This window comes from Lactuca serriola, chromosome 1 (assembly GCF_051521515.1).
Source record: "Lactuca serriola cultivar US96UC23 chromosome 1, Lser_US96UC23_V15, whole genome shotgun sequence".
NCBI lineage: Eukaryota > Viridiplantae > Streptophyta > Magnoliopsida > Asterales > Asteraceae > Lactuca > Lactuca serriola.
In genome coordinates this window covers 5,581,440-5,606,109 of record NC_136408.1, presented here as the reverse complement: position 1 = coordinate 5,606,109, position 24,670 = coordinate 5,581,440, and the positions used below count along the sequence as shown (strand labels likewise).

General features: G+C 35.3%; 4 protein-coding genes across 5 annotated transcripts; 2 read left to right on the top strand and 2 right to left on the bottom strand.

Annotated features, from left to right (window-relative positions):
- The first annotated feature begins 1,291 nt into the window (after positions 1 to 1,291).
- LOC145088553 (pollen-specific protein C13-like) lies at positions 1,292 to 3,030 on the top strand. The gene is made up of 2 exons (XM_079026961.1): positions 1,292 to 1,549; positions 2,549 to 3,030. The coding sequence occupies exons 1-2, from the start codon at positions 1,393 to 1,395 to the stop codon at positions 2,869 to 2,871; spliced, it is 480 nt and encodes a 159-aa protein (XP_078883087.1). The 5' UTR covers positions 1,292 to 1,392; the 3' UTR covers positions 2,872 to 3,030.
- Positions 3,031 to 5,909: 2,879 nt separating this feature from the next.
- Positions 5,910 to 8,740, top strand: LOC145088354 (2,3-bisphosphoglycerate-dependent phosphoglycerate mutase 1-like). 2 transcript variants are annotated; one of them, XM_079026694.1, is made up of 8 exons: positions 5,910 to 6,211; positions 6,961 to 7,220; positions 7,274 to 7,509; positions 7,638 to 7,756; positions 7,839 to 7,995; positions 8,086 to 8,187; positions 8,274 to 8,393; positions 8,485 to 8,740. In XM_079026694.1, the coding sequence occupies exons 2-8, from the start codon at positions 6,962 to 6,964 to the stop codon at positions 8,527 to 8,529; spliced, it is 1,038 nt and encodes a 345-aa protein (XP_078882820.1). In that variant the 5' UTR covers positions 5,910 to 6,211; position 6,961; the 3' UTR covers positions 8,530 to 8,740. The 2 variants fall into 2 exon arrangements, with proteins under 2 accessions (XP_078882820.1, XP_078882896.1); XM_079026770.1 differs by having other exon boundaries at positions 5,913 to 6,211; positions 7,286 to 7,509.
- A 308-nt stretch (positions 8,741 to 9,048) lies between these two features.
- On the bottom strand, positions 9,049 to 12,661 carry LOC145088467 (uncharacterized). The gene is made up of 6 exons (XM_079026859.1): positions 12,334 to 12,661; positions 11,325 to 11,409; positions 10,752 to 10,958; positions 10,148 to 10,246; positions 9,788 to 10,030; positions 9,049 to 9,618 (listed from the first exon to the last, which is right to left on the bottom strand). Exons 2-6 carry the CDS (start codon positions 11,388 to 11,390, stop codon positions 9,217 to 9,219), a joined length of 1,017 nt encoding a protein of 338 aa, XP_078882985.1. The 5' UTR covers positions 11,391 to 11,409; positions 12,334 to 12,661; the 3' UTR covers positions 9,049 to 9,216.
- Positions 12,662 to 16,067: 3,406 nt separating this feature from the next.
- On the bottom strand, positions 16,068 to 23,943 carry LOC145088277 (putative helicase MAGATAMA 3). The gene is made up of 8 exons (XM_079026572.1): positions 23,806 to 23,943; positions 21,577 to 22,884; positions 19,705 to 19,893; positions 19,508 to 19,603; positions 19,261 to 19,417; positions 19,045 to 19,177; positions 17,194 to 18,963; positions 16,068 to 17,110 (listed from the first exon to the last, which is right to left on the bottom strand). Exons 2-8 carry the CDS (start codon positions 22,745 to 22,747, stop codon positions 16,676 to 16,678), a joined length of 3,951 nt encoding a protein of 1,316 aa, XP_078882698.1. The 5' UTR covers positions 22,748 to 22,884; positions 23,806 to 23,943; the 3' UTR covers positions 16,068 to 16,675.
- Between the last annotated feature and the right edge of the window lie 727 nt (positions 23,944 to 24,670).

Below are 24,670 nucleotides of genomic sequence, written 5' to 3'. Positions count from 1 at the left end.
GCTATAACTATTTAATATGGCGGTTTTTAGAAGGGACCACATCAAAAAATAAAAATCACTCGCACTATTACTAGTGTATAAAGTGATCATACAGAGGTTATTGTTAGTGATACATAACATCATGGTCCTGGGGGTCTAAGGCTTTGGGGTTCTATGTAACGAGAGAAACTAGTTACATTATGCATGACAAAAGAACCACAAAACTGATAGTGAAAACTGGACATCAACATTATCACATCGCATTCAACAACGAATAACAAGAGGCGGGGACAAGTCGGATAATTATTTTATTTTTCTTTAAGGGACGGGATCTTAGGACGATTTGATTATCCCGACCTGTTTCCCGAGCCCAAACTTATCATATGTTTTATGTCAACCTCTTTATTTAGTATAAGAAATACTATAATTAGACCAAAAACAACCACGCATAACCATAAAGTGCTGCCCTTAAATTAACAATTGTATAAATCATACAAATGAGTCGCTTGATATCGTAAAAGACAAACCACCCTTTCACCCAATAAATGTCTCAAAATCGACTCACAATTACGGTTAAAACAAAATATGTTTATACACTATAATAAATTTGACAACTCCAATTTAGATACTCGGTCACGAGGCTATTAAATAAGATAAGGTTAAATTATCACTAATCCACGAAAATGACACATACACAAGTGGTATCTGGAATGCATAATAGTAACACAGTCGTTATTCCTTAAATCATAATGTCATCCAAAGAATCAAATTGGTCATGTAACATCCATAGAATGTCATAACGAACCGTTTAGAGTTTAGACCAACAATTATATCAAAAAAAAAAAATCATAAACCAATTAACTATTGAAAATTGCATAATGTAATAACTAAGAACACAATTTTCTTAGTTTAATTAAACTTTTTTGTAACAAGTGAGATTTAAACGAAAGCCAAGTAACACGTTTTTACAACTTTTGCAAACTTTCCAACCCCGTCTTCAACGCTGTTACGCAAGTTGCGGAAACTTTTCATTGAGTAGATCGGATGGCACATGATTCTAAATGTGACACCGAGTATTTAGGCGCTTTCTCTTAAATTCGGTGTGATCACTAATCACACTCGCTATCTCTTAAAGTATCATCCACGCGCCAATAAAAACCATACACGTACCCAATCGTGGCATACATTCGCTCTTAAAACAGTTGTAACTGCATTAATCATTCCACCGCCACACAGGAACATTTCACGAGTGCCCCATGTGCTCCCCGGCGCACAATAGCATATGCCATCCCAACCCATACCACTACCGTATCACCTCTTTTTCTTCTTCATCTAGGGTCTGTCCATAATAACAAACCACTGCTCTTTACTCTCATTCCATCACACACATTTGCGCAAAAGAAACACACAGTAATGGCGAAATCTGTGTTGATGTTAGCCTTATGTGTACTATTGCCGGCGCTCATCAGCGCTTCACGTCCGATGTCGCGTCCGTTCCTCTTGCAAGGCAGAGTTTACTGCGATACTTGCCGTGCCGGTTTTGAAACCTCCGCCACCACTTACATTCCTCGTAAGTTTACCGATCTCTTTCTCGATCTGCTCTTATTAGCTTTGTATAGTTTTCCGTGAATTTTGTTTTAGAAGGTCTTTGAAATTTATATAAACGAGGCACATATTTGTGAATTGCTTAGTAGATCTGAACTTCGAGTAGCAGTATACGAAAGAAATGGATGAATAATTTGTTTTGCACCGAGTCCATATTCTAATCAAGAATTCGGCGGTGAATAGTGAGGGCTAATTATGTTGAATGTTAAAATAATATAAATTTTCAACTAGGATTTTGTAAATTAATTTTTCTTATTTAATACGTTGATGTCACGTATCATTAAAGCATAATCATGTAGTTATATATCGCAGTTATAATGATACAGTTACAAATTTTCTTATAATAGTCGAGTGATTGGGGAATCCGGGAATCCGTTCTTGGATTGGATTTATACTAGAAGGTTTTCATGATATAAGATGATCCGTAAAAATGGTATATCTGAAGATCTACTAGCAGTATGCAAATGTTAGTCGTTCTTGTTGCTACTTAGACCTGTTATAGAGTAATGCTCCGTGTACAGTTGCCCCTCCGGTTTATTTTTGTTGTTAATAAATAGGGTTGTATGAAATTCTTATACCCCCAAAACAAAAATCAAAATCAACTTATATGTATCATTCAGGTTCATATATAGATTGTATGGTTCTGCTATAATGGGTGATAGTTATCTATCCCAATTAGGATTTGTGATGTGTAAAATGAATTATGTCATTGATCCATGTTTGATCATTTATGTGGATCCTAAAATGCGCATCTGAATTTCATAAGAAATCAATGCACAATAGATTTTTGTATCATTGATCATACAGGCTGATGTATAGTTTTTAGTTAGATTATGTGGTTTGTATGAACACAACCAGGATACTTTTGAATGTGTGCTTCTGATTTACTTGTTTCTACAATAATAGCTACTGAATCTATTATCACGTGTGGCGTTAATAAATTAATATGTTGTTGGTGATGTAGATGCTAAGGTGAGGGTGGAGTGCAAGAACAGGCAACAGAAAGTCCTGTACAGCATGGAGGGAATGACTGATGCAACAGGAACATACCACATCCGTGTGAATGAAGATCATGGTGACGAGACATGTGATGTGGTCCTTGTCAGCAGCCCACTTGGCAACTGCAATAAGGCTGACCCGGGACGTGACCGTGCGCGTGTGGTTCTCACCAGCTACAATGGGATTGTGTCTGACACACGTTTTGCAAATGCAATGGGGTTCATGAAGGATGAGGTCATGTCTGGTTGTACCACACTCCTTCAGTCTCTCATGGAAGAAGATGATTAGAAAAATTGTGTTTCCTAAATTCTTGTTTAGTATGGGTTTTATGAGTAATGGTTGCTTAATACACATTCTATTTTTTTGTTTGTAATGTTGTGGTTGATATAAAGGATTAACAACGAAACATCTTGTTTCGGATGGAATGAGATGTTCATGAATCATGCATATGCAGTGTGTCTTGTTTTGATTTCTATATATGATATGATTGGTGTGTTGATGAGTGTAAACTTACTTTTCTCAAGATGGTAGATAAACAACAAAGAAGGTTGATAAAAATTTACATATAATCCTCATCTTCCATTCCCTGTGCTTGCATTCAATTCCAACATTAGCAGCTGCAACACTGCCGGCAGAGTTGGTATTAATTTTGATGGTGAAACAAGTAAAGCAGAACCCAACATTCCACTCTGTCTCAGGGGTGTCGCGTAAACCACAAAATTTAACTAAAAGCTATAAGACCATCTAGTATGCTTATTAGGAAATGGTTCGTGGTCTGTGTGGCTACTAATTGTGGTGGAGAACACGGATCACCACACCCAATCAATTTGTTTCTCTCTCTATCTCTCTCTACCTTTCTCAATCTCTCTCTACATTTCAATTAATTAATTTTTTTTTTATTTTTTATTTTAATAATTAAAAATAAGAGGGATTAGGTTGTGAGTATCCCAACCTTTTAGTGGTTGAATGTGGTGATGAGTTGGCACCCACCACTATAATAGTTAGTGGTTGATATAATGGATGGCCTAATGAGTGTGGTGTGGATGTAAGCATGGAAGATGTTGACCGGGTTCGGTCCACCAGAGGCCTCAGCTTTTTATAATACCAACGACGATGCTCCTCGATTGAATAAATGTTATAACGACAACCACCTTTAGGAATACAAGGGGGAGGACAACCAAAAGAGGCCTTAGCTTTTTATAATACCAACGACGATGCTCCTCGATTGAATAAATGTTATAACGACAACCACCTTTAGGAATACAAGGGGGAGGACAACCAAAAGAGGCCTCAGCTTTTTATAATACCAACGACGATGCTCCTCGATTGAATAAATGTTATAACGACAACCACCTTTAGGAATACAAGGGGGAGGACAACCAAAAGTGACGGGACATTTTGGGAGTTTTTTTTTTTTTTATTATTTTTTTTTTTTATTTTTTTTTTAAACTGAACATGGTAATCACAAAGAACATTTACCAAAAAGTGGTAAAAGAGTCGATCACATACTTCTAAATTCCTATCTATCTATCTTATATTCTAATAAATGAAATCTAAAAATATCGTTGTCTATTTTTTAACATGCCTCCTTGACACTTATATTTTTACTATGATTTCTATCTTTTGTTTTTTTTTTTTTATAACAAATCAACTTTAACTCAAATTTTAAAAATACAAAATCTCATCAACGTTTTCGAAATATATGATAAAGTATTATGTTTATTTTACTTAAGTTAATTAAGAATTACTTACAATCGACAATACTTTGAATTTTTTTGACATTTATTTATATAATATAATAATTTTAAACATATCAACCATGAGTTCCACGGGTTATAACTTAGCAATAAAAATATAAATAAACAAACAGAACCTACCAGTCTCTCCATCCAATTCTTTTCTTTTTCATATTGTTCCTTATCACCGGAGCCTTCATTATTTTGCCATTAAATCATGTCTAGGACACAATATCTCCACCTAGCGTCGGAAAGTTCCTATACACATCGATGATGACCTCGCCTGTAACGTCTCATTTTTCGCAATAATTTTTTTAATTTTTAATTAAGATAAAACACCACTTTCATAAACCCAAAACCAATAAAACCATATGTTCCAAAAGGTAAATCAATCTCAGAGTCTGATAAATAAATGCGGAATCACAAAACAAGAAAGTTGTTGATAAGTGTCTACAGTCACACCTTCACTTTTCCGCGATCCTCAGAAATACCTAAAACATTTAAATCCACAACTTTAAGCCAAATATTTGTGAGTTTTTCCAAAATACTATACACAACAGTATACATACAATGCATACAAGTAATGACCTTCAACACGAAGTTGGTATGTCCCTTTGGCCTTCAGCATAAAGCTGGTTCGCTCCTTTGACCTTCATCATAAAGCTGGACAACCCTAAGTGTCTTGGTCATCAGCACAAAGCTGGACCGCTCTCAACTCGCTCATAATATATCGACATAAATAAATACACAAACAGACAAATTAGAGAGGTTTGACGGTTTTAATATTAATAATGGTTAAAATGGACATAAAATAAATATAATGATTTATTTAGGCATTGAGGTAAAATGCATAGGGTTTTAGCAATGTTTTAAAAACCGGTTTGAACCGGCCGTTGAATCGGTTGGATCGGGGGAGGAAGCGGTTCAACTATCACCGGTTTTACATTGATTTCTTAACCGGATTGAACCGGCCGGTATTTAGGAAAAACCAGTTAAACCGAATAAAAACACATGAAAAAGAACAATTTACATAATAAACTTTGGTGATTATTTTTTCATATCTATTTAGTTTTCTCCAAATAAAAACATATGGTAAATGTTATAAAGTTTTTTGATGTGTTTGTATTCATTTAAAACTATATTTCGTTATGGTATTATACTTTATTTTCTTTTTGACGTATATGGATTGATGTAAAACACTAAAACTTATGGTTATGTGTTATTTTAATGTATTTGGATTCATCTACAACTTATTTTTATGTGTATTTTTAATGTTTGAGTTTGTAAATATAAAATTCATGGTTTATATATGTATGTGTAGGAAAATAGAAAAAAAACATGAAAACTATAGAAACTGGTTGACCCGATGGTTGAACCGGGAACCAGTCACTGTACCGATTTAACTAAAAAATCGATTTTTAAAACATTGGATTTTAGAGTGGTTTTCCCATTTTATTATATACTTTAATAAAAAATAATTTTATTTTATAATAAAAGACATCTCATTTTGGTATCTTGGTGAATAAACCCTTTGAAGGTTCTCATTGTATCTAACGCCTACCTCGTGTGATATAGCACCTGCCTAAACACCTACCTACCAACTTACGTTCTTCACCAATACAAGTTGACATAGAATTATAAAAAGGGGTGCCAGATTTTCCTCTCATTTTCTTCTCCCCCTTTTTCCAGACACGAATTTAGAACCCTTTCTAACGTTTCTCAAAACCAAACGCCATAAGAAACTCTTTCTAAAACAACCACAAGTCTCTCGCTTTTTGTTGATCGTCTTCTTCTCCGTCAACTTTTTACTTCTCCCTGCAACCAGCGTTGTCTCTGCATCGATTATATCGCCAAATCCCAAATCATTCACTTTCTTTTGCTTTATAAGTAATGTAAGATCTCTTTTTCTAATTCTCTTTGTAATTTTGCACGAAATTATTTGATTTCTTTGATCATTTATTAGGTAAAGTTTCAATATATTTCTCAAAGCTGTTTTAATCTTGATACGTTTCTTATAGTTGTGTGCCCTAGAGTCCACCTTTGGTGATACTCATTTGCTATTATTTACATTTGAAGTTGTGTGTAGCATACATTAATTCGTGTAAAGTACGTGTATCTTAATCTCCGTTGGTTGTTAGTAACTCGTCGATTTATTATTATGTTTTTTGTGTTAACTTAAAACCAGATCTGCTTGTGTTTTCGTTTCAATTTCTCCCTCAAGCTAGTTTTGACTTTTGTGTCAAACCTAACAATTTTCCAGATGCGAAATTGGTATGGATTTTGTTGCAGATTTAAGGTCACCGTTACTGTATTGGTAGCGGTGGTTATTAGGTTTAATATAATTAGAAAAAAAAATATCAATAGAAAGATCAAAACCCCGTTTAAGTTTTGAACTTGAAAACTATATTTTTGACTTCCACAGTCAAATTGTAGCTCTTTTCTTAGAAGCCAATAGCTAAGATAAGCAGTATGAAATATGTGACAAATAACAAAGATTCTGATCTTGTTATAAAATAATCTGTTTTCAATGTTGAAGGTCTATTTTCATGATATGGAACCTAAGTGAAAATATGTCAAAATCAGGGAGATTTGGTTAATTGTTATGTATAGTAGAGGCTAATACTTAATTGTTGGTTTCTAGAATGGCTGCAACTATGTTCCATCAAGCTATTGGTACTCTTGAGCCTCGGGGGCATATTGGTAATTCTGCCCTTCACCAGGAATGTGGAAGTATTCCTATGAGGTTGATGGCAAGAAGTTTAAAATTCGGAACTGGACCATTGAAAAGAGAACATTATGGCTCTAGAAAGAGAAGTTGTGGATCAATTCAATCATCATCATCTTCTTCTTATCAAACTTCAGAGTGCAATCCATTAAATGGCAACACTTCCAAGAAACCAAGTACGAAATCTTGCTTCATTTGACATTTGATAAAAGTCAAAATTGAAATATAGTTGATGTTTCAGGTGAAGCGGCTTTGATATTAATTAGGCATGGTGAGTCCCTTTGGAATGAGAAGAACTTGTTCACAGGTTGTGTTGATGTGCCATTGACAAAGAAGGGTGTTGAGGAAGCCATTGAAGCTGGAAAAAGAATAAGCAATATACCAATTGACATGATTTATACATCTTCCTTGATTCGTGCACAAATGACTGCTATGCTTGCTATGACTCAACATCGTCGCAAAAAGGTACTCAATTTCTAAAACAAATTTAAGTCAGATGCTATGATAAACAAATAGATTAAAAGTATGTTGCTATTTGTCCCTAAATTTATAAACTGGTATGTATGTATGTATGTATGTATAATATAATGTAGGTGCCAATTGTGATGCATGATGAAAATGAACAAGCCAAGGCTTGGAGTCAAATTTTCAGTGAAGAAACAAAGAAGCAGTGTATACCTGTTGTGACAGCTTGGCAACTAAATGAAAGAATGTAGGTGTTAATATCTTTTATACTGGATTTTCGGTTGGGTTGACTTTTTGTTGACTTGATTTTTGTTTTTTGTTTTGTGGAGGTATGGGGAACTACAAGGTTTAAATAAGCAGGAAACAGCAGATAAATATGGAAAAGAACAAGTGCATGAATGGAGGCGAAGTTATGATATTCCTCCACCAAATGGGGAGAGTTTGGAAATGTGTGCTGAAAGAGCCGTTGCATACTTTACACAACAAGTCAGAATGCCTTGCAATTTTAGTATTTCATATTTCTTTTTTCTCTTGTCTTGTGTTAAATGATTTTTTGAGATTTGAAATGTGTTTCAGATTGAACCTCAACTGCGAGCAGGAAAGAATGTAATGATTGCTGCACATGGGAATTCCTTGAGATCCATCATAATGTATCTTGACAAACTCACTTCTCAAGAGGTGTGTGTGTGTGTGCAAAAGACGTAAATGCCCTCCTGTCTCAAGCTTAGTTTGGAATTATTCTGAAAAATATTATTTTTTGTTAGGTGATAAGTTTGGAACTATCAACGGGGATACCGATGCTTTACATTGCGAAAGAGGAAAAATACATCAGAAGAGGAAGTCCAGCAGCTCCTACTGAGGCTGGTGTCTATGCGTATACTAAGGTCAGCCCATATTTTCTAATATTAATTTATTAATTCCATTGAGGATATATAAATTAGGATTTAATGATTTATGTATGTATGTATGTTGCAGAATTTGGCTAAATACAGGCAGAAGTTAGATGAGATGCTGCATTAATAATTAATGTTGAAGAATCTCACCTGCTTATTTATAAACGATGAAATTTAGCTAGAGCATCCCATATATGAACATTTGTGAAGCAGTAGAAAAGCAAATTCTCTATTGCTTTATTAATTGAAAATAAAATGTTTTTCTGTTATTATTTAAATACTGGATGATGGCTTTATTTATAGAATTTGATCCCTAAGAAGTTGTTAACAGTTGGACATCTGTGAGATTTAAACTTGATATATATTAAAAAAAATATATAACTGGAAACAAACCTGAAAACAGTTGATGTTTTCCTTTTCAGTTAGTTACGATTGGTAAAATAAAGTACATTGTAAGTTTGGTCACTTAAAAAGTTAAAATCATTTGTTATACATAAGCTCTTCCAATTCATAAACAAAAGTGTCTGCACAATTTAAGAACAACATGCATTGACTGAAAAGTCGACATCTTTTTCATCAAAACCATGGATGCCAAGTCCATGCCACACAAGTAAGAAAATCCATAAATTTTGATTAGTGACATGAATGAAACAAAAATAGAAAGGCTTACTAACATCAAAAACTCTGATTCAAGAACACATGATGAAACTGAACATTAATTTATGAAATAAACAACCTTCAATGATGTCAAGTTAGCCAAAAAAAAAAACCATAAGTTTCAAATTAAAAAACGAGCTGAAAAATGAGCAAATTACTAAGCCTCAATCCGAGCACCTCTTCCGCCACCATCAGCCGCCTCAATCTTTTGAGCTTCCGCCAATATGGCCTCCTCATTAATCTCCGGCGACTTTGGTTTCCCGCCATCGGAATCAGAATCGGAATTTGTGGCGGTGAATTCAGAGAAAGTGGAGCCCCGACCCCTTGGTGTGCTGGAGCTGCATTCTCCATTACAAAGAGCAACTCTCTTTGCATCATCTTCTTTCATTCTTGCTGCATATATTTTAAGGTCAAATTTTGCTTCGTTTCTCCCGCCAAATGCAGACTCCAGTCTGTCTATGTAAAACATGCTTTCCATGATGTTCTTTGTGTTTGGATCATCCGAATATACAAACTTCACTTTGTTTGCAGTTTTCGGCTCCAGAAACGGTTTCACAACCTGCAATAACACCATCATTCTCAAGTCAAACTATAAAGTGTTGTCTGATAAATATAAATGATGTTTAAAATTTATATGAGAAATAAGTTTCAACATTTTCCTATATAAACTAGAAGTCTAAAACTACATGTTTGACCTTAGGTCAAACCGTTTGTTTGTATGTACATACCCTCCAAAATGGTTCAAAGAATCTGGGTGGATTGTAAAGAATTGCTAGGCCGAGCCTTTCGGGATAATGATCTTGCAAAATATGAGCAGTTTCTTTTGTGGTCTTGATGGATACATTCGACATACTAAACCCATGAAAATCAATCAACCAAACCATTTGTTCTTGTTCCGGTGGCAAATTAAGTATCGCGTTTTCCATGCAATATACTAAATATTTTATTTGTGCTCGCGTTGACTTGGAGTTCTGCAGTCAAAGATGAAAAAAAAAAAAGAGTGTGTATTGAAACAAACACAAGTCAAACCAAAAAAAAAGAACATTTCATTCATTCATGATGTCCAAATGGAAAATGTGAGATGAAACCTGGCATTTCGGTCTCATAACAAGTATGGTCCTCCCTAGCTTGTCCATAAAACTTGATCGATAAATTTTTCCCGTTTCTGCCTCGGGCGCAACATGATCCTACATCAAATAAACAACATTACACAAAATAAAAGAATAAGGAGCAACATCTAGGTTGCATCTATTAACATATTACACAATAAACTATGTGTATAGATTTGGTAAGACCAAGATATGATATGACATTAGCTGGACTTGTACATGTTTGGTAAGACTAGGATATGACATGACACAATCGGATGTCTGATTGGATGTCTGTATAGTGTTTATTAAGACTAGGATATGATATGACATGACTAGGATATGTCTGTATAGTGATTGGTAAGACTACCACATGACATGACAAACTATTTATGTGTATGGTATAACATGATATGATTTTTCTTGATTTGATTGTTATTTGTATAGTATTTGGTAAGACGAGGACATGACAACACAGGCTATCTATAAGCATTTGGTAAGGCCAGGACATGAAAACAACAAGCTAGTTGTATGAAAAGAGGCGATAGTATAAGAAACTAAATGAGACTGAAGTAATGGTAAAGATTGGTTAAGAAGAGTTTACCCATCGAATATCTTCGGGCCTGTAATTCATTCTCCATATTAGGGATGTTTCAAGCATTTTTTCTGCTTTTTTAACGTTCCAATTTCGTGCCCTTAAATATCTCGAAATAGATTCATCAGATAAATAACGAGTATACTCATCCTTAAGCCGCTGCTTGATCTTGTCAATGGACTTATGCTTCTCAATTCCCTTCCGCACCTCATTAATCTAATTTAAAACGTAGTCATTGTACCCTCACTTAACTATTTAAAAAAGTAAAATATAGAAAAGCACTTGTGTTTTTATGTTTAATCAATTTTAACTACACTAATTGTTATAGTAATTAAACTGTTATACTTTTTCTGACCATTTAAGAAATATTTTGATATCCTCTCTCAAAAAAATGTACTTTCACCATTATATCAAGCTTAAACCTAAATTCTTATTTATCTCTTGTTACCCGGTTTCGATAATGGTTTAGACACTACATAGAATATTTAAGTGGCTAAATTGATAAAATTGTGAGTATACAAGTGTTTTTCTCTGTATTTTACTCATTTTGAAATGACACATTTGAAGTATTTCAAAACATACCAACTTTGGTTGATCTTGTGCAGATACGGAAACATTCGAGCTTGATTTCCTCAACTGTGGATTCATAGTATAAGAAATCCTGTATCTGAAGGATAAATAATTAAAATTAATTAAAATAATCAAAGTTATTACCATTAAAGTAAATTCAATCAAATAAACTTCATAAAGAGATAATTACAACAAATTTTTTTGTCAAATTTGTGACAAAATCCATAACAAGTTTGATTTGAAAACAATAGGTTTGAACATATAAAGTCAAACTGATTTTTTTTTTCTTTTTTTATTTTATATCAAGTTATCAACAATATATTTATCTCTTCAAAGAATGAGAAAAAGAGTAACAATATAATCAAGAGCAAGCATGCATCGACTACAACATAAACATTCATGCACTGTCACCCAAAAAGCAACCTATTTTTCATCAAATTCTCATGAAAACAATCAATCCAAGAACTCTTCAAATTCATAAACGGAAGAGTCTGAACAATTCAAGAACAATCGTGTATTGATTGAAAAGTCAACATCTTTTTCATCAAACCCCATAACCACACAAGTATAAGCAACTAAACACACAAATGACACAATCAGGCGAAGAACACTTCAAATTAATAGAGGGGAAAGTGGGCACAATTCAAGAATAATCATGCATTCACTATTTTTGTTTTATCTATTCAAATTACCCACAAAAAATATAAGCAACTAATCACCAGTATAAGATAGTTGGATCAAGAACAATTCAGATTCCAGATGGATACATAAAAAGAAATTAGTAATATTTATTAAATCAAATCCAGTCCAAGGAACACACAGCCTAATTCTACAAATTCTATGCAATTACAGATTATCATATTTACACATCGCGATCACTAAAATACGCAATTTCAATAAGAAAAACAGGGGGTGGAAAAATTGTTTTACCGAAACGAAATCAGCAAACTAAAAAGAGTTGTTCATGGATGAGAATAAAAAGAATTTTAGAAAAATATATAAAAAAAATATGGGAGATTACCTCTTTCTTCTGGGGTTGTGACGAGAGATTGAAGAGCAGAGTATACGGAGATCTCAAAGAAGATGAAGATGTAACCATCAAGATGAGAAATAAGAAGGGTGATTAAATTATAAGTAAAGTGTATTAATTAGGGATTTGAGAAAAATCAAAAGATGGGTTCTTGTTTTTATTGATGAGGATCAATAGAAGGAGCCATGTGGCGATGGGGGAGAAGAAAAACAGGCAGATTGTGATGTGAATGAGATGATAGCGAAGCTCAAGTTCGGATGGTTTCTTGGACATGGTCAAATTCGACTTGCCACAAGCAGGGTATCTAATATTACTTTGTCAGTCGGCAAAAAAGTCCTCATGCAACTCCTACTAATATATTTTGATTTTTGAACCACCTTTTTATTTTATTTTATTTTACAACAAGCTTTTAGAAAACATAAGAAGATTCCAAAACAACTGTCCTCTACCCTATATACATATAATCTTTTATAAACTTTGTACTTTTGTATCATTATTATATTATATATTATCAAATTTAATATATTTAACTAATGTCAAAACTAAGTATAATACTAAAAATGTAAAATCTAGATTTGATATAGATGTAATATAATGTTGACTAGTACATTATTATTATAATTTATGACGCCGCAAAATTTCGACGCATAGGATACCTAGATTTACATTTTCTCGTATATCAGGACGACTTAGGTTTTGGACTTTAATGTAACATCTCAAAAGTTAACCATATATATTTTTTTCAAAAGCAGAGTATTGATAATACTAAAAAGGGTTTCATCCATAAGATAACAACATAGTCTGATCATCAAATTTCATAAAAATGCGGAAGCTACTCTTGTTTTGTAAATGAAAACACAAAAGATAACATAAATACATGTCATGCCCCTAACATGTCTAGAAATTCCAATCAAGCAAACTCCATACCCTTCGAACCTAACGGACCTTCAGCTAAAATGTAAAATAGCAACTGTAAACCCAAAGCTTAGTGAGTAATCATAACACTCACCCATTATACAGATCATATGCATTTCTCATCATACACATAAACATCAAATAGTAATCACGTATAACCGAACACATAACATATGTTAGCATAATCTTCTACCCCAGATGATACAACTAGAACTTCCCTCACTTAAAGGGCTATTCCCTAGTAATCCACCATGCAACCATCCGTACATGGCCATCCAGACCGAAACAACTGGATTCCCTCCATGAGGCTTTTCTCCAGTTGTCTAATCCATGACCACTTTTCTCCGAGAGGATTTTTGTGTCTTACATCCTTTTAATTCAACTAGATTCCCTCTCTGAGAGGCTTTTCTCTAGGTGGCATACATATAACACATAGCCTATATAATAAGTAAGTTTATAAGAGCTCACCTGATTAGAAGACAAGATGAACCCCCACAACTCAAGCTAGTGATATCAAGTCTTCCCCAAAACTACACAATAAATAACCCTAATTTAACAATTAAGGTACAAATACTCAACTACACTTCCTTATCGAGTCTAGGTCCATAAAGACTATTATGTGGAAAAGACCATTTTGCCCCTCCAATCGTAATTTAAGACTCAATTAAACAAGGTTGGTAAAAAGTCAAACTTGTCAAAAAGTCAATGGCCAACAACCAATAGTCAACGACAACCGCACCGTGACAAATCCTTGGTCGTGTCATGGTTGAGTCACAACAAAACAATTGTGGGGATCCCTTATTTATCGCGTCGTTGCCAGTCCTTGATCACGTCGTAATTCCTATGGTAGAACATTTCATTCATTAAGCACTTAATCCTTACTGATGAAGGCTTAGGTTCTCAAGTATGAATCTTTCCATGGATTTAATGGATAAAGTTTCCAAATTTATCCATTCTAATATCCAAATCCTTCAAGATCTATAACCGTGACGTGATGTTGTCTACTAAAGTTGTATATCCATTGCATGGTTGGTTGAAAACACAACCACAAACATTTTTCTGCATCTTGAAAGTCATAGACTTGCTTATAGACAAGATGGAGTTCTGGAGATTGATCATTTCCAAGAACATGGAGTCAAAATGGGTCAAAACCCATTAACCTTAGATTTAAACACACAAATGAACCAAAACATAAGTTATGAACACTTATAATGGTCCAAGGAATGCTCAGAATATAGAATCCAGCTAGCTTCTTGTTTTCTTGCTTCCAAAAGTGCACACTTGCCCTTCAATGTGCATACAACAAGCAACAATGAGCTCAAAATGCCAAGAGGGAGGCTAGGGTTTGGTGCATGAGCTCTGAGGATGATGGAGGCTGGGGGTGCATGAGATATGAGGATGATGAATTAAGCGACATGTGGTTGGATGCACCTAAATCCAAGATCGATAAGGAAGATTATATACCCGAAAGTCTTGTCTAAGACACATTTTTTAGAAGAGGCCGAAAAAAATGTGAGGAATGGAGGCAAGAAACTATTGGAACTACCCAAATATGGAACAATACTTCATAACATAACTTCATTAAGCACAATTTTACCATCTAAATAAATTCTAATTGACAGAAGGTAATCATCTTTTTTAAAACCATAAGAAAAGGACAACCACAAAATCAATCAACATTCGACAATGCACAAAATTAATAGGTAGTAGCCATATATAATATATCAACCAACCTGAAAAAATCAATCAATAATAGCAATGCCCAAAAATGCGTGAAAGCATTGAATGAGATGAAAACTTCTTCAATCAATGCCCATGAAAGTAGATTATAATACCATAAATATTTACATCCAAGTAGGGCTACGGTTTTATTAATATCACAAAAGCATCAATTACAATGAAGAAAAATATATTGGAAACAATTAGAGAAAATAAACAAAATTAGGAAGACTCATCTCATAAGACTATTTTAATAAGACAATATTAAATAAGTTATCGTTTTAAATATTTACCAACACTTATAACGACTTAAAATTATAATAAATTAACAATAAACCCACAAAAATCAAATCTTATAAAAAAATTGAAGTGATGAGAATGAGTGGTAGGTAACTCCTTATCTTGAAATATTAAAAGGTAGTTTATGCATCAAATCGTCGGTCAAGGACTTATTATATCTGTTTAATTAAACATTTTGCATCTCTCAAAGAAACAAATAGTTAATGATTGAATAATGAATTTTAAAAATATGTTTGTTGCATTTATAATTATATATTGACGGAAACAAGCGAAGCTTTTGATTCTTGAAGGTTAAATATAAACCATTCTTTCCTTAGATCGGAAACACAGGAAAAACCATAATAAGGTAACCTCAAAACAATAAATTTATTAATCACATACTTTCCACCTAAATTTTGTTATTCCTTTCATGATTTTCTACTCTTACTTCGCTTTGATTTTTTATGGTGTTAATAAACCCTCTAAACATAGTTCATAATTCAGAATAAAATAAAGTTGCCTTTTTATGTAAATTTTCAGTTTTAATAAAAGACAACCAATTCATACTTTTATGCAATGCTCTCTTCAAGCTCTTTGAATTCAAGGTTGAATAATCTCTAGTATTCGACTAATTTAGGTTTAAAAGTACCATTGACTTGACTTTTTATATAATTTACAATTAATTAGAGGAATACTCCAGAAGTTTCATGATCATTTAAATATTCTATTTATTTTATAAACCCCGAAATCCAGTCCCACTGTTGAGTTTGAATTTTGAAACAGCATAAAAAATAAACACTTGTGTTTAAAGATGATTTAAATATTGCCTATTATATTTTTTAAAGTGAAAACATGTAACAAGACCACCAATGCCCCTAAAAGTAAAGTTTACTTCTTTCTTTCCTTTAAATTTTTATCATCATCAACACCACCCCCTCGTTTCCTTTCTATACAAAATCTTGACATTGTTCTTCAAGATACTATCTATCTATTATATGAATCAATAACAAACCCTAAATCTTTCTCTATTCATTTTCTATCAACTCATTTTCATCCCCATTTCAACCATCATAACTTACTTCTCATCAACCCAACCCAATCCAATCCGACTGCACCGACAACAAAAGCATGGATGCAAGCCCTCAACTCGAGCATCCATCAATCCATGGTGTAGTCACACTAATCATCATCATATCATCATGGACTACATGTCAAAAATGGAATGAAAAGAGATTTTGCTCACCTCACAAATTAATCATCGATTTTTGCATATAGTCCATATGCACCTTCTTCATCAATATTTCGAACCACTTTCTTTCACCTTTCTGTTCAGAAGTTATTTAGCAACTCCATCAATCTAAATATGGCCCAAACTCCGCTTTTCTTCAAAATCCGTGAATCTCCATCTAAAAAACTCGGATCATGGGTCCCGTTTTCCTGGAACTGTGGTTGAATTTGGTCTCTTTTGAATACCCTGTTGCCAGGCATCCCGTGATCGATCACCCGACTGGTCAAAATCATCAAGAGAATTAGAATTCTCAAATGGTGGCTTGAAAGACCGGTAATTCCCGTTTCTTGAAGGATATGATAAGTTTGATTTCTCATCATCTTCTGAAGGTGTCCCTGACCTTGAAGACTCCATGTGATCGTTATATGATCGGTGTCTTAACCCGGGTCTCTTCAAACCCCTCATGTTAGAAAACCGTGCCTGTGGTGGAGGTGGATGTGGGCCCTTCGACACCAAGAAATCTTTAGGAAGAGACTCCATGTCCATGTAACATTCCCGTGATTTTGCATCCGCTATAAGTGCACTCCAATCATCCGATTGAACCAATGTACTTGCATTTCCCATCACCTATAAAACACATAAAACTTAGTAAATATTATAAAAAAAAAAAAAGGGGAAAAAAAGAATAAAACACGGGAAATAAATAATACCCAAAGTGCCCTTTTAGCACGTGTAAGAGCAACATTCATCCGTCGAATATCAGCAACAAATCCCACACCATGATTGGAAGCACGAACACACGACATAATGATGACATCACGTTCTTGTCCTTGAAAAGCATCGACTGTATTGATATAAAGATCCTTCCCTTCTTCCGATTTCAAAACCTCCTCAAATTCACGTTGAATACATTTTAATTGGAGCTTATACGGCGTTATTATACCCACCGAAACTTTCGGTATACCCAACGACTTCACACTTTTCTGAAGATGTTGATATAACTTCAAACAAAATTGTGCTTCGTGTATATTCTGATACGAGACCGACCCGCCCCGATGCGATTCCCGCCCATGGGTAATATCGTAAAAAACATATGGCCTTAAAATCGGGTCTTTATAGTAGGGTTCATCGGGCGAATTTGTAACACTTTCACTATCGGTAAGACGTCCTTGATAGAAGTATCTAGAAGGAAACTCCCGTATCTGAGGGTGCATTCGGTATTGAACCGAAAGCAACATAGTCGGGCAGCCTGCTTGTTGAAATCTTTCAAAAAGACTCCTACTGTATAGCAATGTACCAGCAGCTTTGCTGATTACAGTTGCTGGAAGTTGCTGTGGGTCCCCGACTAACACGCACCGGGCTGCACCAAGAGCGAGAGGCGGAAGCACCCCGACTTCACTAGCTTGAGCCGCTTCATCGATCACCACCATATCGAACCCGTGGGTCAACCGTGAGAATAATTTCCGTCCGCTACTCGAGACCGTGGTAAAAACAACCTCTGCCTCGTTGGCGAAACTTGCTTCGAGGCTAGCTCGGGCTTCTTCTAAATTAAAGTTGGCACCATTGCGAAACCGGCCTTCTAGAATGAAAAGACGGGACATTTCCACTAAAACTTTGTCCCGGTTTTCAACAACCGCAGCCAGGTTTTGTAACAATGAGTCCCGGCTCTGGTCACGGGCCATGAGAACATCCGGGTCGACACCCACGGATCCTTGGGACCGACCCGTGACAGCTGCGACATTTAAATCTCTTTGAAGGGCTGCAATTTGTGTAGACAATTGGGCTTCGCGGGCCCGTAACTGGTGCATCCACCCGTAAACTTCATCTCGGCTCTTTACTAAAAGTTGCTCGGTTCTACGTTCGACTGATACTGCCTGGGCTGCCCGGGTTTGGGAATCGACCCCGACCCGGGCAACATCTGGGCGGTATACTTTCATCTCGCCGTCTATAAACCCGCGGTCAAGGACACGTGTCAGAAGCTCATCGGTTGCTGCGTTTGAAGGGGCACACACGAGCATTCTCGGTTTCGGGCAGAGCTTGTGAAGTGTCCGAAAGAGGTTCTGGTCCATGCTTTGGAGGACTTCATCGATTGAGCCGGCAGGGGCGTTATCGGAAACGAGGTTTTCAGTTGTTTGTTTGTAGCTTTCGGGAGCTAGTTTTTTTAACAATGCGGTGTAGTAATGTTGGTATTGGACTAGATGGATGACATTGAGCATACCCCAGACTGTATGAGTCTTTCCGGTTCCAGGTGGGCCCTGAACAAGTGTAAAAGGCCATGGTTCTTGTCTTTTTGTGGACCCGGTTGTTGTACCTGCTGCAGTATGTGTTGCTGCCCAATGAATTGCTGACAGCTGGGGGGCATTGAAGGTGCGGTGGAGATAATCGAAGAAGCTTGGTGTAAAACAATCGGGCATTGCGGGTGCCTGTTCTTCGTATTTCGGGAACATCTCTGGGCTAGGTTGAAGAATCGCAGTTTGCATCTATACAAAAACATTTTTAAAAAAATTAAAAATGAAATACTATTTTTGCATTGAATTTGATGCCAAAATTGTAAAACTCACCTGTGAATTGAGTCTACGAAATGCATGCAAAGCGATATATTCTCTTTGAGTTGTAGCAAGTGAGCCGAGAATGGTAAGATACCAGATTCCTTTAGGATGTAGCTTTTTTAAAATATGATCATCATCACTCTTGCTGTAATTAGTAACAAGACCATAATTCTTGATTAGCATACACTAAAAAAAAAGTAGAAAAATAAACAAAAATTATATTGATACCTGTTAGAATCGTATGAATCCCCGACATAAAAGTGAAGGATTGCCCCTGTAGGATCACGGGTATCAATTGGTATGTGGCGCCTTACAGTGCCTGCCACACGTCCACTCACCTCCGACTCTTCCCCCATATTTGAATTGTTGTTTCTCTTGGATATCACTGCTTGATGAAAATAATGTATCATTTTTTGTCAATTTACGCAAACAAAGATTCACTTTTTTAACTGACTGATTAAAAGTTGAGATAAACCTGTTCCTGGTCTGGGGGTGGAAAGAACTGCCACATCACCCTCTTTGAAGTTCCATCTGCATTCATTTGCAGGCACAAGTATCACATCATACCAGCCTGATAACACAAATGGATTTAAGTAAAATGATTACTATAAAATAACATTTAAAGAAAAGGAAAATTAGATTAAGAAGATGAGAAGTAATAAATAATAATACCTCTTTCTCGTCTCTCGACAGTTTTTATACGGACCATTGCATGCAAATCTCTGGAAGACATTTCTGTTGATTCCTCCCAAGTACTGTAGAGCTGGGCCCGACATTCTTCAAAAAGCAATGGCTCAAATACTTTAACGTATTCTTCTACTGATTCAAAGGTTCCCGGAACACACTGAAGTTCTGCCTCCTCTGAATGTCCAAAATTTGTGGTCGTTTTATTACACAATAAATATAAATCCATATATTAAACAACAACTTGTAAAGAAAAAAAAAAAAAAGAAGATTAAGAATGCTACAAATGATAGTAGTAATTTAGCCTACAAAACTTCCATCATGAAGATGAAGCTACACCCTAAAATACGAATCTACTTGTGACAGTTCACATCATAATATTCTCCCCTGCAAGGCAAAAGAATCCATTACCACATTTACAAAGAGGATGGAAATATCAATCATCCAAAAACCATGTACTGTGAAACAACGGGGAAAAATGTTAGGTGTTGTTTCTTTTTTGACTTGGTGGACTTAATGGGGACAGTTAGTCCCCAGTAAGCTATATATGAGGTGTTTTTTTTGACTTTATGCAAAAAGAACGACTTTATATTAAAGTCAGGGAAATGGGGCTGTACCCATTAAGTCCCTAACTTTTTTACAAAGTTCCCCTCATCTATTTTTTTCTTTCCATATTCCTAATGCTTATTATCCTTTCTTCAAACATTATTTGTCCATACAGCACTAAACAGGGGAAAAAGAAGCATCATCGCCTTAGCACTAGAAAGCATCGGATCAAGATTTGCCAGCGGGCACTTGTGTTCCTTTTTATTATTTATCCAATCAAATTCTAATATCAACATCACATCATCTTCTTCCTAAGAGTTTTACAGATTGACCGCTTTGTGTGGTTGCTAATCAAGATGCTGACTCATCCTTTCCTAACATGTGGCTTTTAAAAAAACAGATAAAACACAAACTTTCTACACTCTTTGTATATAAGTATACCTACAGCACAGTCCCATATACAACTTCTTTCTCCATTATATATAGAATGCACCTCTCAAAACAATGAGCTCAGTAGAAGATAGTTTGTGCTCATGATACTTTTTTCATTATTACATAGGATCCACCACTGAATCTTTAAATTCTTTCTGTCAACGAAGAACGAAACAGGAATCCGGAATGGGAGAAAGAAAAAGGCGTGATTGTAAGGCCTAAAGCTCCCTAAATAATTTATTCGTTTTCAATATTCTTTTACTTTTCACAGAATAAAGTCTTCCCCTTTGTCATTCCATTACTTGCGTTGTTATGCTACTACAAAATCTTCAGAGTGGTCAAATATAAAAAACAAGGACTACAGAAAAAAGCTCCTTTAAAAAGCAGCAACTTTGACATTAAGGTCTTCAGCATATGCCTTACAATTACCTTTAATTCATTTAAATTTCATATAACAAAATACCACGAAAAAAGAGATTCCACCGCTCTTCTCAGCCAGCTCATGTCCTTTCAGGAGTGGAAGAAGGTATTAAAAGTATAATATTTTAATTCTTAGAACATTTTTTGGATAATTATCTCTATCCTTAAGAAGGAAGAAAAATTATGCATATTTTTCAACAAGTCCTATCCAGTCCTACAGAATGCAGAGTGAGATTTCTATTCTATTAAATTTAAGTTATATATAATATCTTAGAGGTGATTTAGTTTACTACTAGCCTCACTCTAAATGTAATGTTCAGAGTTCAATGCTCACTCTGCTCCTTTAGGATAAGGTAATCCATGACACCAGCATGATACGAAAGGCAATAATGGTATTTATTATTAAAATTAAAAGAAGAAAAGAATATGGTATGAAGAGTAAACTTGTGGAGCATTTCAGACCTGGATGCTGCCAGAACTTGTCATTAGTCACCTCACGAAGAAGACGTTCCACTGATGTATCTTGATATTGGGGAGTAGTCATAGTCAATGGCTTCTTGGAAGGAAGCTTTTTACTTCCTGTTTTTAGATCAATAGAACTCTGACTAAGTAAACCACTCTTTCTACCAGGGACCTGTGCATTCTTTGTCTGCTTCAAAGCAAGATCCGTACTACTAACTGACCTTTTTGGGCGCCCTAGAATTCCTGAACTCATGTCACCATTATTAGATTCAGATTTGGTATCAGTAGACTCCATGAAACCACTGCTTTCAGCCACTGGTGGCTGAATCTGTTTATCTCCATTTGTAGAAGGTTGAAGACGTGATTCTTTCACAATACGAGTCGTGACAGGTGGCGGAAAGTTCTGCCTTCTGGGAGTTGTGGTTTTAATGGTTCCTACTTGCTTAACATCTTCTAAATTAAGAAACATTGTCTGTCTACTACGTTTTTTCCCCAACATTGCTTCCTTTTGATGATCAATTTTAGGACGCTTTCCAGGATTATTCGCAATTTTTAAAGCATGAATTGCTTCAACCCCTTTAATGTCTTTTTGTTTTGGAGCCACTGTAGAATCTTCTTGACTATCCATAGCTATATCACCCTCTGAATTCCTACTACCACTACTTTTCCTATCAATAGAATCACCATCAACTCCAAAAGAAGCATTGTTGTTGTTTTGAATATTTTCATCCTTCACAGAAGCCACATCAGAATCCCTTTGATCCATTAGAACAGCTTCTTGTTTCACTTGTGACTTATCATCATTTTCAAGGGCAGAAGTTGGTTTTTCAGGGACCTCATCAGCAGAGCCCTCAGCATCAGACCATTCACCTTCTTCTTTTTCAACAACAGGTCTAATATCAATTGCCCTTTTCTTGTCTTCATCAACTTCAGATGTTTGTTCAACTTTTGACCGAATAAAAGGCTGAAAGCCTGAAACAGAGGATGCATGAGAAAAGGCATTGTTGTTTATTAATCTGCGAGGGCTATTGGATTTTGTAAATAAGTCGGAAGTATGTGTAGTTGATGGAACTGCCCTTTGGGGCTGGAAGATGAAGACACCATCACTCTCCTCATCCTCCTCTGCAGCAGGTTCATTGAGATCAAATAATGGCTTTCCTTTAGAACTCATTACTCATATACATAAATATAGTTATCCCTATCGTGTGAAAGATCCACCTTTATTTGCAGTTCTTTTAGAGCAAAATGATGCACATCACATGCCCGATACCATTGCAAAATGACAGTATTACCTCAAACCTGTAGGACCTGAAAATAAGTTCAGGAAATAACTATCCATTAGATACAATGTAATCAATACACAAGATTCACACTTTATAAAAAGTGAAATTAAATAGCACGAATGAACATCTTCAATCCTCTCTTAGGCATAAAGGCCCCTTATAGAGACCAAAATTCATATAGAATGTGAATACTATAAACGGCTATATATGAAAAGTACATTCGCAAAGATGCAGACCCTCATAAATGAATGGCTATACATGTACCAACCCTATTACACCTAGAAACAATGCATTAAAAAGAGAGTCACAATCTGAAAATAATTACATAAGAATACAAACCACAACACATTTACTCGGTGAAAGCAATAAAGAGAGCAACTAGAATACAAACACCACCACATTCAGTCACATTAAGTCATGACAAAAAATCTAAGTTTAATCTGTCCAAATAACTGATCAGAGCAATGAAAATATGATAACCTAAATATTATATAAGCTACATGTGCCCTAAACAGATTCGATAAGTCAAACCCGTACCCAGCCTAACTCATATAACCCGTATTCCTAAAGAGATCCGATTCTCAAGATCCAACTGTCACATTCATATCAGTCATACATCGTACCATGTACGTATATCAAAAACCATATGATCCTACCACACTCAATTACAAAATTAATGAACAATGTGAATTGGACTCTTACGATTAAAAATGCAGAGATGAAAAGGTTTGATTAATTCAACTGAATCCTCGACCTCAAAACTTATATGCGCACATGTATTGATACAACCTAAAACTTTAGATCCCTAAATGGAAATCAAATTAGCCAAAAGGGGGAAGAATCGATGTACGATTAAGCATATACTTGTTGTGATTTATGAATGGCCAGTTAGTGAATTAATTTATTTATATATATTGAAATATGTGATGAATAGGGATTAACGCACCTGTGATTGATTGTTTGTGTGCTTATTTGCTGATTCAAATCCAGTAGAGGAAAAGTAGGAGTGATGGAAGGGGAGAGAGAAGAATTCACAAGGAAAACTTGTCCGTGAATTTGATGTGTATTTGAGGAGAGACCTGAGTGAGGGTTTTATAGGGCAATGGTGGGGGTGGGGGTCGGGCGTGATGGAGAGGGTGGGTGGGTGGCCAGGCAGATCATACACGGGTCACTTGATGATCCGATTCCCGACCCGATCCGTATATGTTGAATCTTTCTTTTCTTTATGAACACATGTTAAAGATAATAATAATAATCTTGTTTGTTTTCGTAATTAATATTATTATATTTTGTAATTCATTATTAAAAACTATATACAAATAAAATATTTAGTTTGAATTAATTAAAAATGCAGCATTTATTCCAACTCTGATTTGATTTAATTATTTAACCGTCGATATTCACTATCGAACTTTTCTACTTACTTGCCGATTGTTTAGATATTTTCTTGAACCAAATTATTAAATTTTGGAATACAAACTAATCTAGTATAAAATACTTAACTGGATATAGAGACAATAAAATGACGAATTCGGATTAGTTAACGATAAATATAATACATTTTTTTTTCTTTTTTTTAGAGTGGGTAAAATCAGTGTTCTAAAAGGCGCGCCATGGTGCGCACCAAGGCGCGTCATGGCATGAGGCGTGGCTCCGCCGTTACGAAAAGCCTCATAACGTTGCTGTTAGGTGTGGCGCGTGGCAAGACGTGATATGGCGCGCCATGACGCGTTATGGCGCGTGTTTTTTCATTTGAGACACAATTTTTTGCTCTTTGTTATGTCTTTTCTAATCGGAGATACAAGTATTGT

Bases quoted from the DNA above. Each gene is read 5' to 3' on its own strand.
- LOC145088553 (XM_079026961.1), top strand. From the start codon at position 1,393: ATGGCGAAATCTGTGTTGATGTTAGCCTTATGTGTACTATTGCCGGCG. The intron at 1,550-2,548 runs GTAAGTTTACCG...TTGGTGATGTAG, and splicing joins CGCCACCACTTACATTCCTC to ATGCTAAGGTGAGGGTGGAG.
- LOC145088354 (XM_079026694.1), top strand. From the start codon at position 6,962: ATGGCTGCAACTATGTTCCATCAAGCTATTGGTACTCTTGAGCCTCGG. The intron at 7,757-7,838 runs GTAGGTGTTAAT...TGTTTTGTGGAG, and splicing joins TGGCAACTAAATGAAAGAAT to GTATGGGGAACTACAAGGTT. The intron at 8,394-8,484 runs GTCAGCCCATAT...TGTATGTTGCAG, and splicing joins GTGTCTATGCGTATACTAAG to AATTTGGCTAAATACAGGCA.
- LOC145088467 (XM_079026859.1), bottom strand. From the start codon at position 11,390: ATGAATCCACAGTTGAGGAAATCAAGCTCGAATGTTTCCGTATCTGCA. The intron at 10,959-11,324 runs GTATGTTTTGAA...GTTTTAAATTAG, and splicing joins CACAAGATCAACCAAAGTTG to ATTAATGAGGTGCGGAAGGG. The intron at 10,247-10,751 runs GTAAACTCTTCT...TATTTGATGTAG, and splicing joins GGCCCGAAGATATTCGATGG to GATCATGTTGCGCCCGAGGC.
- LOC145088277 (XM_079026572.1), bottom strand. From the start codon at position 22,747: ATGAGTTCTAAAGGAAAGCCATTATTTGATCTCAATGAACCTGCTGCA. The intron at 19,604-19,704 runs GTATTATTATTT...TTGTGTTATCAG, and splicing joins TGTCGAGAGACGAGAAAGAG to GCTGGTATGATGTGATACTT. The intron at 19,418-19,507 runs GTTTATCTCAAC...TTCATCAAGCAG, and splicing joins CACCCCCAGACCAGGAACAG to TGATATCCAAGAGAAACAAC.